This window comes from Scophthalmus maximus, chromosome 13 (assembly GCF_022379125.1).
Source record: "Scophthalmus maximus strain ysfricsl-2021 chromosome 13, ASM2237912v1, whole genome shotgun sequence".
NCBI lineage: Eukaryota > Metazoa > Chordata > Actinopteri > Pleuronectiformes > Scophthalmidae > Scophthalmus > Scophthalmus maximus.
The window spans coordinates 2,510,001-2,523,272 of record NC_061527.1 but is presented as its reverse complement, the minus strand read 5'-3'; the positions used below and the strand labels follow the sequence as shown (position 1 = coordinate 2,523,272).

The 13,272-nt window shown below is 46.8% G+C and overlaps 1 protein-coding gene across 4 annotated transcripts in view; it reads left to right on the top strand.

Moving 5' to 3' along the window:
• Positions 1-13,272, top strand: part of mylk4b (myosin light chain kinase family, member 4b) — a 30,404-nt gene that overhangs the window by 8,137 nt on the left and 8,995 nt on the right. The window contains exon 1 of one of the 4 annotated variants that reach the window (XM_035648550.2): positions 325-1,204. The exons of 2 other annotated variants lie outside the window; for them this stretch is intronic. In XM_035648550.2, coding sequence (XP_035504443.2) covers positions 1,061-1,204 — 144 coding nt within the window. In that variant the 5' untranslated portion in view covers positions 325-1,060. Of the gene's footprint in view, positions 1-324; positions 1,205-12,531 lie in introns of those variants that run through there. One more of the 4 variants, XM_035648549.2, reaches the window with a different exon arrangement.

Genomic DNA, 13,272 nt, shown 5'->3' with positions numbered 1-13,272 from the left:
CAATCCCAGCTGACCATGGGCGAGAGGTGGGGTTCACCCTGGACAGACACTCGGTCAATTCAGAGTCTCCAATGAACCTGACCCCATTCTCATGTCTCTGGACTGTCGGAGGAAGCCGGAGAACCCGGAGAGAACCCACTCATACACGGGGAGAACATGCAAACTCCACACAGAAAGGCCCCGGTTGGTTTGAACCGGGACTCGAACCCAGAAGCTTCTTGCTGTGAGGCAAAGGTGCTGACCACTACGCCACCGTGCAGCTGGTATAAATGTATCAGCTCCTTTCCTCGCAGATCGATGTCGCTCACGTGGTCCCACGGGGGGGGGGGGCAACTCTGCAGAACCTCGAGCTGCATGGCGACACTGTGCACCAGCAATTTTATTTGAAACACGCAGACATTTCCCAAAGCTGCATGCTTAATACTTTACCTCTCACCAGCAGCTTCCCGGGTGAGGCCCTGCCTCGTTTCCACCTGTGCGGCATGTGCAGGAGCTGCAGAGAAGACAAACCTGGCAGCTGCACACACGCAGGTGTATGTTCCGCTGCGGCGCACGCACCCAAAATGTGCCTGTCTCCGAGGCCTAGAGGGGGCAAAGCCAGATATACTTAGGAGTACGCCGGCATGAAGTGCTGTGTCTGGAGTTAAAGGACACCGCAGGGGAACTGTGACACGCCGACATGCCTGCAGCGGCAGCAGAAGGCATCTGATTCTGCACACGGCAACGACACCCTGAACCCAACACCACCTGTCCCGCGCTCGTCTCCGAGACGGCATGTTCTCTCCTTTTAGGTCCCGTGGTGAGAGGCAGGGAGGACGGCGGGTGGCTGGAGCAGGCGGAGCGCTCTCCTGTTCCTGCCCCGAGTCGTCCGCGGTGAGCGAGAGATCCGGCCCGTTTGACAGTCAACACCAACCCCACCAACCCCCCCCCCCCCCATGTCCACGACGCGTTGCCCGCCACCCGAGAATCCTTGGCCGCGGGCGGCAGACAGGCGGCGATAGGAGAGAGGCGGACGAGGCCGTGCAGGTGGAGGACGACGGGGAGGAGCGGCGCCTCCATCATGGAGAGTTTCCTGAAGGATAAAGATGTTTGGATATTGGGCAGCGTGTGTCTGGTGGCCACCTTCCTGTGGCGACGGCTGTGGAAATTATTCTCCCTCCAGAAGAGGAAGAAGAAGGGCAGGAGCCCGCCGTCGGACGAGCAGGTAAAAAAACCCCCACATCGGCGCTGAAGGTGAACAGGTGAATCACGGGAGCGACGCGTCACAGGTTCTCCTTCTTCTCCTTCGTCTTCTTCTTCTCCTTCTTCTTCTCCTCCTTCTCCTTCTTCTTCTTCTTCTTTCGGTCTGAACGAGAAGCGGAGCGCTTGTGAACGATGTCGAGGGTCAACGCGTGGTCTGGTGGATTGTGGGAGAGAGATCGACAGGAAATGAAGCAGCGCATGTTAACACATTATCACCCGGACGTCTGTGCCAAACATTTTGGGACTTTGAAAGCCAAAGAAATCAGGTTTCCCTTTTTGTTAAGCAGCAGGAAATATATTAAAGGATAATTGAATCGGTCAGCAGATTTAGCATGAAGTTCAGGAGGATGCCTGACACATTTACTCCTGTTTCATAGCGTTCATTTGAATAATACCTCAAACGCACTGTGGGCGGTCTGTGATGAAGTTCATATTCACGTGCAGATCTCTCTTTTTACTTTTTCCTATTCAGCATAAAAATACATTTTTCTGCACTTTAAGTCGGACGATGGGGCAGAATTAAGATGTTAGCGATGAATTACCTTTTAGGCCCGTGTGGTTCTCAACCTCGTACAGTAAAATAATAATAAATCAGGAATAATCAGGCTGGCGTGTGCGTGAAAGAGACTGTTTCACGAGAGTTTTCTCACTTTTAAGAGTTGAGAGGAACATGACGGGTTCTGTGATTCTCACAGATTTTTCTTCAACTCTCGAGCCGCCAGACGAGTTCCTTGGTGCCAATTCCACCAAATCAAAGTCATTTTTGTTCTGCACACAGTCTGAAATATGTCCAATTTTTATTTTGAATACATCACATTATTTCGGCCTCCACATCCAATCTGGCAAAACCCCCCAGACCTGATCTGGAGACCCCCCGGCGGGAGGTCCAGAACCACCGCGCCGTGCTGCGAGATGTGCCGGTAATCTGGCCGCTTGTTTTGAAAATCATAATACAGTCAAAAGGAATACTTCTGGTGACTTTGCCGACGTGGTTTTGCGCTAGTGGAGCAGAGTCCGAGCCGGAGGCCTCACACGTGGGCGGTTTCATAAATCACATATCTTTGAGTTTGGAAAGAAGACGCCGGAATATTGTGGAGCTCAGTCGCCCTGGACACAGTAAAGGGGTCATCGATTAATCAGACGTGTGTGTGTGTGTGTGTGTGTGTGTGTGTGTGTGTTTGTACACAGTAAAGTAGTTGGTAACACACTACTCATCTGATTTATCTCTGGCATCTGTGACCTCCCTGCCGCCGCACGTTAACGTGTTGCTCTGACAAAACAATGCAACAACAACAGTCTCTGGCAGAGCGAGGCCATATTTCATCCGACCCTCCCATCCAGGGTGTCTGTGTGTGTGTGTGTGTGTGTGTGTGTGTGTGTGTGTGAGTGCGTGTGTGAGTGCGTGTGTGAGTGAGTGGAAAAAGATCATCTCACTGGCGTCACACACTTGTCACCAGCAGGGACGTCTAAATTCTATCCCGACGAGCCAGTGCCCCCTCGGGGTATAAAACCGGTTTATTACATTGAAAACCTAATCCAAATGTCATCGACTCCTCGTAAAGTGCGAGAGGTGCGGTGCTTTCGGCGCCTGTCAGCGACAGCTCACCTTTTTTTTTTTTTAACTGCTGTCATCCTCGTTGTCTCTGCTCTGACAAGAGGGCGGGCCGCACCTATTTATGACTCTATTTATCTACCACCGTACATGTGGCTCGTTTTAGAAACTACAGGCGTCGAGCCGAGGTGCTTGACAGTCACAGTGCAATTACAAAAAAGACAAGAGAGGTGCGATCAAAATCAACGCTCGATACAATCAGAGGCTGTAGAGAAAGTTAACAGATCAAAATGCAGACGACAACTTGAAATCCCCAGTGTGTCATTTTTGTAGTTTTCTGGCGCCATCTGGTGGTAAGGTGTCAAACCGCATCCAACTGAGCGACCGACAGGAGACACTTTGTTATTTAGTTATGGACAATATATTCAATTTCTGTGAATATGTTCTTCTAATTATTACACGCTGTAGCTTTAAAGATAAGACTTCAAAAGGAAAAAAGGTTTTAAATAGATTTAGATTAGAGGAGATTCAAATGCAAGTTTGAATATGGAATCAAAGCCTCCAGAAACCTGGACGCAGAGCAGGCGAATCCCACAGCCTCTGTATGAAGACGGACGACGTGACGGCTCCGCAAAAGTGAAGCCAAACAATCTAGATTGCCCCCTGGTGGCTGACTGCAGTATATATTTATATATGTATATATCATAAGCCCCGCCTCCTCCATGTTAGCAGATGAGACATGGACCAAACTAGAAAAGTCAGTAGTAGACGATAAAATACATTTTCCCAAAGATAGTTTCTGTCTTTTCATTTAGTTCTTGTCACACTGAGGTTTGTTCAAGTGTTTATGTTTCTGCTCAGTTTGGTTTAAATCTGATATTTGATGCCCTATAAAAATGGGGGTCAAACGTCACGATTGACAGCTGAGACCGACTCACAATATTGGATCCAAAAGACTTCATAGCGTCTGTATCTGGGATATTTTAGAGACGCGTCGTCCGTCTTCGTTGACCGTCGAGATCTGTCCACGGTGCGGAAACGTCCCCGTTTCGCTCGGTTGATGTCAAATGTTTCTTCAGACTCTATTTCTGTAACGGTGTCGTTCACGCCGAAAGCTTCGCCGACCTCGAGGTCGCCGACACGTGGCTGGTAGGAGCTCAGCGGGTCACGCCGCTGACTCTGGTTCAGAAGGTCACGGGGGTTCGATTCCAGCTCATCCCAGTGCAGTGGGCCCTCCGGCGAGGCCTTTTAATGCTCCCTGCGTCGCTCTGGATACAAGCGTCAGCAAGATGAATGAATGTGCACTAACGTGAGAACATTTACAGACCAATGTTTGGTTCTGAACACACTACATCAGACTTCAGGAAGAGAGATTCACGTCCGTGTGTGTGTGTGTGTGTGTGTATGTGTGTGTGTGTGTGTGTGTTTTCCACCAGAGGACATGAAGTGAAATCAAACTAATGGTTGATTGACGGTTGAATGTCTGAGTGACAGTGTTTGGTTTCGTATCTAAGACTTTAAAAGATCTTTTTATCAATTCATATTTCATACAGATTGAATTTGAAAGATACCAACAATTCATTCACTCTTCTTTATTGATCTTTATTCCTATATTGCATTTTTCTCTCCCTCATTCTCAGCTATATTTAACAAAGATTCTGAATAATCTGAGGAATAAATCATTTAATGTTACATAGACCTGGATGAGAAGCCAAAAATGGATGGAAGGAAGAATCCATTTTTTTTAAAGAATCATTTATTTAAGAAATTTGACACAATAGATTTTTTTTAAATCATTAAAAAACATTTAATATCTAATAAACCCTTATTTTTGAACATTGTCAAATAGATGTGAATCTGCAAATGTGTCTCTTTTTTAGTTTTTTACATTTTCAGCTATTTTCCAGGGAATAATTCATGGACCTTGATGAAAAGAGTCTTTCACATCTTCGTACACTGTGAGATTTGCTGCAGCTTGATTGGATGGAAGGTCTGTTGGGCCTCACCTGCTGAGTGACGTTCAAGTTTTCTTGATGAGCAGTTTGCTGTACCATCGTCTCATGCAGTAGCTACGTCCACCACGATAATGTGACATGTCACGGAGCACAAGTCGTCTCAAACCGGTTCCTGTTCCAAATGAATGAGACCTAACACCAACATTTCTATGATTTTATAAAATCTATAACCTACACAGTCCCACTGTCGGCTCCTCCCCCCGGTTCCCTGGTTCCGCCCTCTGGCATGTGGACGCCGGGGGAATGTGCTGGTTTCGTCTCCGGCCTCTCGGCCGGTGTCCACTTTCAGACGTTTGCATAACTCATTACCAGCAACAGAGCTGATATGTAATATAGTGGGGACCGTTACAAACACGCAAAACCAAATACTGTACACTCGCTGCACACGAGCCCGGCGCCCTTTCTCGGCCTCATGCGGAGGGTTGCAAAAGTTCAACGTAAAACCCGCCAGCGGCAGATGGAGACAAATGGTTATGTTTAGATTGGTAAGTTAAATTTATCGCCTGGCAACATGGAACGTTTCACCGAGTTAAACTTTGCACTTTTTTAAAAGACCTTTAGCGCCTGAACTGCAGTTTAATACCTGTTTCACGAGCGCGCTGACGTCTGTGAGACGGACCGGAAACCCGTGGGGATGAATGATCTATCCGTGTGACATTTCCGTCACTCGCAGCAATAAACCCCCAATAATATCACTGATGAATCATGAAGAGCATTAAACTGGTCCTGGATGAGAAGCAGAAAAGACATATGAACATATGTATTTGTTTATTTGAGGTCCACATATGGATTTTTACATAAAGCCATAAATGCGGAAGAGTAGAACTGGAGATTTTCAAGACAGTTTTTTTTTTTTTTGCACAGTGCAAGAACATTTTATAAGCAACACTTCTGTCTACAGCTGCAGGCTATGAACACATTTATAACCTTTGTAAATTAACTAGAGCTCAGAAGTTGAATGGAACTTCACATCTAACGGATTAATGACATTACGTTCTGTTTATGATCTGTCACCAATGTACAGTAGAGCTGACACATCAATTGTTGACTTGTGTGTGTGTGTGTGTGTGTGTTCAGGGTTGAGTGTGAACCTCCACCATCATGACATGACATGACATGACATGACATGACATGACATGACATGACATGACATGACATGACATGATGTTCTCCTCCTACTTCCATGATTTCTACTTGGTCGTCAGTAGCTCGATGGTCTGTGCTCCTCTACTGTCACCTAGTGGCAGCGCAACAGAAGTGCATTCTCCTTATTATTATTATTATTATTTTTTTATTATTATTTTTTTTTTTAATAAAATGTCATAAAGACTCTACAGTACAATGCAAATGTATTATTCCAGAAGGCCACTAGGATTAGGGCAAGCAACAACATGTAAAAGTGTTTGCATCAAATTAACTTATATTACATATATAAAAGCAGCAAAAGTTAAAAACAAATATTTTTATGAATTGTGCTGTGTATGAATGGGCCCATTTCATTATATGACATTATACAAGTGGGCTGCTTGTCTGAACTAATGTTAACATACAACGTAAAATCATTTATGTGATTATAATTTGTCTTAAAATGTTTTAGGAGTTTGAAAAAATATTCATACAATATTGCACTTGAGCACAGAACTTTAAAAATTATACTTACTAAAAGAATGCATAATATATGCATCAGGATCATATTTAACTGATTGACTATGCAGGTCTTTTTAAATAATAGACGGAGTAAAAGATAAATGCAGAAAATTTATAAATATAAATCATAATACATTGATGGAGAAATAGACATTTATTCAATTTACTTATCCATACACATATTTGATTTATCAATCTATTCACTTATTCATTATATCCCACTTTCATTCATGCATTTATTTCAGCAGAGTCCTGCCGTTATAATAACTAGAGTCGTTTGAACCATAAAATTATTAAAGTCACATTAACAGCTTTCATATTTCGTGGCCTGTTTGCTTCATTAGAATTATCATCATAAGCTGCGAGTTGAGACCAGAAGATTGGCCTGACGCTCCGACTCTCCACTAAGCTCCGCTGGGTTTTGTGTGTGTGTGCAAGTGTGTTTGTGTGTTTTGAGGCGGCGGGATTGACAGTCATCCCACGGGGTCAGAGGTCACCATCCATCCTGAGTCCTCTTTGAAAGCCCGACCCCCGTCCCACCCCGTCCAGTCCCGCCTAGTTGTTCACATGTTACATAACGCTGACGGAGCGCAGCATTCCCACAACAACCCAAAGGAGCCGGTATGTTTTTGGAATCGCATGCTTATGGTACTTATTTACAGGCTAGGCCTTATACAATTATATATATGTAGATAGATACATAAATATATATATATATATACACACACACATACACACATTTTGCTGTGCTGTTGTCGACCAGCAGGTCTTGTCCATGAAAGGAATTTCTAGCGTCCGTGACAGAATGTTATCGCTGCAGCTGAACTGTGAAAGTACAGACTGTCATCAGCCGGCGGTGACACTTGTCAGAGAGAGAGAGAGAAAAATAAAAGGCAGGAGGTGGAACTATAGAGATAACGTGCGGCCTTCTTTTCCATCGTCATGTTCTCGCAAAAAACGTAGGCGTTAATCGACATTATTTTTGAATTCTCGTCACCGCGTTTCCAAAAGGAAGCTTCCAAATCTGTGGGAACACGAGCAGTAAGTAATAGTTCACTCATAGACTGTAAATCCGGAAGGTGAAGCCAACGCAGAAGTACCTGAAACCTGTATTCTCTCGATTGACCAACAGGGGGCGACCCCTCTGGTCGTTTCTATAGAAGTCAGTGAGAAAGTGACTCTATTTATAACGTCAGTAAACATTTTCCTGAGGAGTTTATGGTTCAATCTCTATAGTTTCAAGTCTTCTTCAATTCATGATGTTAATTTTAGTAAATTATTTTCTCATTTAGAGTCAAATAGACGATAAAGCCCCGTATGTCTCGGGGGCGGGGGATCCACATCGTGATTGACAGCGGGTCTCCTTTCCAATGGGTGCAGGGTCACGGGTGTAGGTGGACAAGCTTTCAGTCAGGCCACGCCCACCGCTCCTCCAAAGATGGTCACTTCTGGTTTTAAAAAACCAAGATGGCGCTGGGCAAACTATATCAAACCGTACGATGAGTTCCTTTTGCAATTTCTATTATTATACAATCCACTGCATGTTAATCCCTACGTCATCATGACAATTTAGAAAGATTAACATCTGCCTGAGTCAGAGATATTCGTAAATCACGTGGATGAAAAATCCCTCGCAAACCGTGAAAGCTGTCGCGGAGGCTGTCTCAGTCACTCACGCATGAGGGTGTGATGGAGACAAGCAGCCAGACGGACACATTCCTTGAGATTGTTTCACACTGCTTGGAATCTTGTTGCTCATTGAAAGGAAACAGGCTGGTGGAGTCGTCTCGCCCGTGGCGGCAGGCGGAGCCCACTAGACGTCACCGATGACTAGTTCCAGTTTCTGCCGGGGCCCCTGAGGCGTTCCCCGGGCCGGATGAGATGCGTCGTCTCTCCAGCATTTCCTTGGTTTTCGCCCCCACAAGTTTGACGTGCTCGGAAAAACCCTATGAGGTTTCGTAACCAGGCGCCTCGACCGGCTACGTTCGACGCGGTGGAGCAGCTTCCGCCTCCAGACGATGCTCAAATCAAACCCTCATCTCGGAGGCTGAGCTCAGACCACGTTCTGCAGAGGGAAAACCATTCCGGCCAAAGCTACACGCTTTGAATACAATTATTTTGGGCCTGAGCGAGGATGAGCGCGGGGTGAGTCACGGCGGTGGAACGGTGATTCCTTTGTGGGGCCCCGGGATGCCAACGGAGAGAGGGAAACCCTGGATGATTCCGGGGCTCCAGAGCTGGACCGCGGCCCCGCAACATGCCAGAGATCAGAGAGCCGTCACTGAGCAGACCAAGAGGGGAGCCAACATTTCTAGTCTATTACGAGGCCCCCCCCCCCCCCAACCCCCCTGCATAGTCTCTTTTGAGGCGCAGACAGGTTCAACTCATGAGCCTCAGGGCCGAGTATCAATACTCTTAGTATCGAATATTTGAACTGGCAGAAATAAAAAGGTACCCAACACAGACAAAAAACATTTTCGACAAAGTTACGTTTATTTATGAAGCACATGTGTGCAACGAAAAGAAATGATATGAATTAAATAACATAGGAAGGACAGTCCACTTGAATTCAATCAAGCTGCACCAAATTGCACTTACTTATAGATATCCTTCCCGGAAATAAGCTTTATTCTATTATATTTGTCTAGACTCTCGTATTATTCCCTAGGAAGTCAGTGAATGATGAAAAATGTCTTGAAAAACGTCCCAACTCCTAAAGAAAGATTTGCCACATTTTACTGGATCCGCACCAACATGTATTTGGGATATTTCTCGGCCCGTGTGTCGCATCCTTCCAGCCATTTTCGTACAAATACGTTTCACGTAATCCTACTGACAAACCAACTAGAGGAGAGGGGCAGAAATCGAATGTCCTTGGGGGAGGTAATTAAAATGGTATTAAATAAAATGAAATAATAAGCTAAAAAGTGAATAAAAACAACTTGAGAAGTCCAAAGAAGAGCCAGAGTAAACCCGAGGGTCGTCAATTTATACTCGACTATATCCACAGAACAAAGTTTATTATATGAAGGGTTATGATGTTGACATGCCGACTACAGGTCAGCGTGACCTATTGGGAAATATTCCCCGGGTATTACTCAGTCTCATGACCAGACTTTGTGTTGGCATTTACCAAATCTCACGATATTGATGGGAACCAGATGTCTTGTCAAGTTACCAAAACATGCGTAATACAGGATCTGGATCTCGTGGACCGGAGGATGAAGAAGGGCTCGAGAGTGAGAAGGAGCGGAACGTATTCTGATCGGATCCGTGACTTCCGTTGAGATCGAAGGTCCCGTTGGAGCTGCCCGTCACAACCGCTTCCAAATCACTGGAACTCCTCGAGCGAAGGGACGTGTTGCTGGGCAGACTGAGAGACAGTTCCCAATGACGCCGTCGCATGTTCGTCACGTTTGTCGCATGTCACGCGGCCTATTATTGCGTCTCTGGGCCGCAGTTGATGCAGGATTATCCCCGACAGTCTGTGGCACTAGAATAAGCATTATGTATTGTCTGCGTCCTCCTGCTGAGTAACTCAATACGAGCGCGATCATTCCCTCCCGAGCTCCCGCTCCCTCTTCCACGCCGGCTCTCGTCTTACCATGTGACCTTTCCTGACAGAGGGGGGGGGGGGGGATTTCAGAGATTGTCCAACTAGGAACAGTTAATGCTTCCCCCCCCGTCCTCCGCCCCTCTGCCCTCGACACCGGACCAATCAACCGTCTCCATGCTCCACGCAGCAGGTATTCTGCCGGATTATTCTTCAGCTCTCTGATGCACCACGAGGTGTCGGTGACCTCATGGGGCGGTTGTGGCGCGAGATGCAAACGAGTCCTGAAAAAAGAAAATAATGGACGGGGTGGAAGCGAGGAGCACTATTACGATGAGTCCATATCCACAATATTAGACGACGACTCCTGAACGTGTGGATGGATCGGTATGGAATTTGAGTCAGTACAAATATCTGATCTTATGTATCTCATGATCCAATGGTCGTATCGAGATTGGACCGGTGGCGTTAGAAGGCTTATCGAAAGTCCCTTTGGATCTGTCACGTCTGATTTGACCCATGTCGTCATGACATATCAAAAATGCATTTACAGGTGACCTATCAACCACTTGACCCCACATACCAGAGCCAGAGCCGCTTCTGGGCCTTGGAAGTTTGCGCAGTAAAAAAAAGGTCAGTTCACTCCAAACTTTTTGTTTTGTCTCTCGCTCTACGACCAGGTTGCGCTTTTGATTGGAGGTTTGGAAATATCGTCTGTTGTGTTGTCGTCCCAACGCGGTGGCGATCTGTGCCGTTTAGTTTGTGATGAATCACGACAAAAGTGAAGAAGAACTGCACATTTACCCTGGGGCACCGACAGATGGATTTGTGATGCTCAAAGTGCAAAATTAAAAAATGAAACAATAAAAACGATTGAATAAAAAACGGAAACAAGTTTTTCTAAAGTGAACAATGTGTTTACTTGGACGTCAATGTGAGCAGTTAAGTGAATATCCCTAGTTTTTTTTTTTAATCTTATTAAAGCAGAATCAAACTATGGTCTGTAGCGTTTTCTTGTATTTGGAAAGACATGGTGGCAAAAAAAACCTGGAGGCTTTGTAATCATGTTTACATGCCACGTGCGTGTGAAAAGTGGTTCCCTGGTCAGTGACCTCCTTCGTCCGATCACTGAGACGGAACATCAGTCGCACCGTGTTCTTCTTTCACCCGACAGCTGACGAGCTGTCCGTCCCGGGGAACGGTGCTCGGGACAAACAAGGGTGTAGGTCAGGTTTTTCCAGTGCTGACAGATGGGCGCTTCGTCACCTGCTCCGCGGCCGCTACTCCAGATACTGCTGCTTCTCGGACGCGGAGAAGTTTCCAGGTCAGCAGGCAGCAGGAGTCCCGACACGCCTCGTGTCTGTTCGTGGATAGGAACTCGGTGTGTCGGTATCTTGCGTGCATATCGGTGTCCGTTCGTCTCCTCTCTAATTCTTCCCCGCGAACACGTGCGCAGTAGGTTTCCTGTCCCACAATCCCCCGCTCCTCTCGTGTCAACAGTTCTTGGATGTCACTGGCGTCGCCTGTTTCCTGTCCTCTTCCGTTGCCAGTGAGCCCGCGTTGGGAAACTCGCAGACCCTTTCCAAAGGCCGAAACTTTTACTCAACTTTTTACACTTTGCAAAATGAAGCGATCACTTTGAAGTGATAATCTTTTTCTTTGCATATGTCTTTAAACATAATACTCAGGGAGTAATCAAGGATTTTGTTGAATCAACAAAGAACGGAGAACTCTGAATTAAGTGATCAAACAATAAATTATTTATGGCTTTTTATTATTTAACCATGCATATACTAATAAATGGATGCCTGTCCAGCATAAATACACAAGGTAATGTTAAATTATGATAAGATGACATATGAACATAATGTTTTAAATATTGAACATGGTTGACAGGGTCAATTTAAACTTTTACAATCATAAATCAAACATCGAAAGGAGAATGATGAAATAGTTTTTCCTGGAGAAATGTTGTCGGAATTTTATTGGCAATTGTGCAACGTTCTGCCGACACATCCGCCGGGTCAAAACAAGTCACTCAAATGTGGCATTTTTACAAGGTTCACAAATACCCACGATGCCTTGGGGTCTTTGGTCCGAGCCGTGGCACCTGTCACCTCACCACAGAAATGTGAAAGAAAAAAACCCCGCACAGAATCTGAAAATAAGATCCACGTTTGGCAGAACATGCTGTAAACAGTACACGACTTTCCGTGAGTTCTTCCCCGCCCGTCATCAGATCTGTTGGGACCTGCCGTCCGTGTTTACTGGCCGTACATTTTTATTTGTCTTGCTTACTTTTCACGGCGTCAGATTTCAGGGACCCAGATTCCCGGGATTCTGACACCTGACTGAAGGGCTTTGGAAGTGTCTCATATGTCACATAGCGATCCTCTCCAGCATCAGCCCCCCCCCCCCAACCCCCATCAATCCCCAGCTGCACACCCGAGCCCTCAGCTCTTATCACCGGCCCCTCCGGCCCTGACGTGTGCAGGGGGGCTGCACTTTAATTTGCAGGATAGCCACTTGCTATTCTTACTACTCAAGTCTGCCGTGCTGCATTAGTGGAGAGCTCTCTGTTCTCCCTGCACGTCCTTCTTTCTCTTCTTCTGGCCGCAGCTTGTGTCTTTTAAAATGTTTTCTTTTTGTGGACGTTTCCAACAAGCCTGCAGGAAAGTGAACGGACTTTATTAGTGAGGGGAAATCGTTTTTTGCTGTTTATCTACCGTCAATCAGACATGAGCTCCAGTCTGGTCAACTCTTTAGCCAAGGTTTATGACCCAAACCCTCTCCACGGTCTGAAACCTGGCAGCCGGAAGACGTCTCTCAATGGGGCAGACAAGTGCCAAGCGTCTCCATCGTCCTCTGCGTCCTCTTCCCACGACGCCGCCCTGCGCTGCGTGGAGAGCCGCATGGACTCGCTGGCCACCCAGATGGAGCGCCTGCTCAGCATGCAGCAGACCGTCCTGACCCGGCTGGACGGCCTGTCCCAGGACGTCAGGGGCATGGGCAGGGACCCGGCCTCCACGTGCGTCCAGGAGGGCCCCGGGGGGAGACGCGAGTCGGGGGTGGAGGCGGCGTGCAGGGAGCTGCGCGGGGCGGTGGACAGGGCCAGCGAGCGGATGGAGAGTCAGGGGCGCCGGCTGGAGGGGGTGGAGAAGCTGGTGGAGGGCACCCAGCAGGTGATCAGCTTCATCGGGGAGGTGGTGAAGAGCTCCCGGCTGGTGGAGCTGCTGTTCAAGCAGCCTGGAAACAAGGCGAAC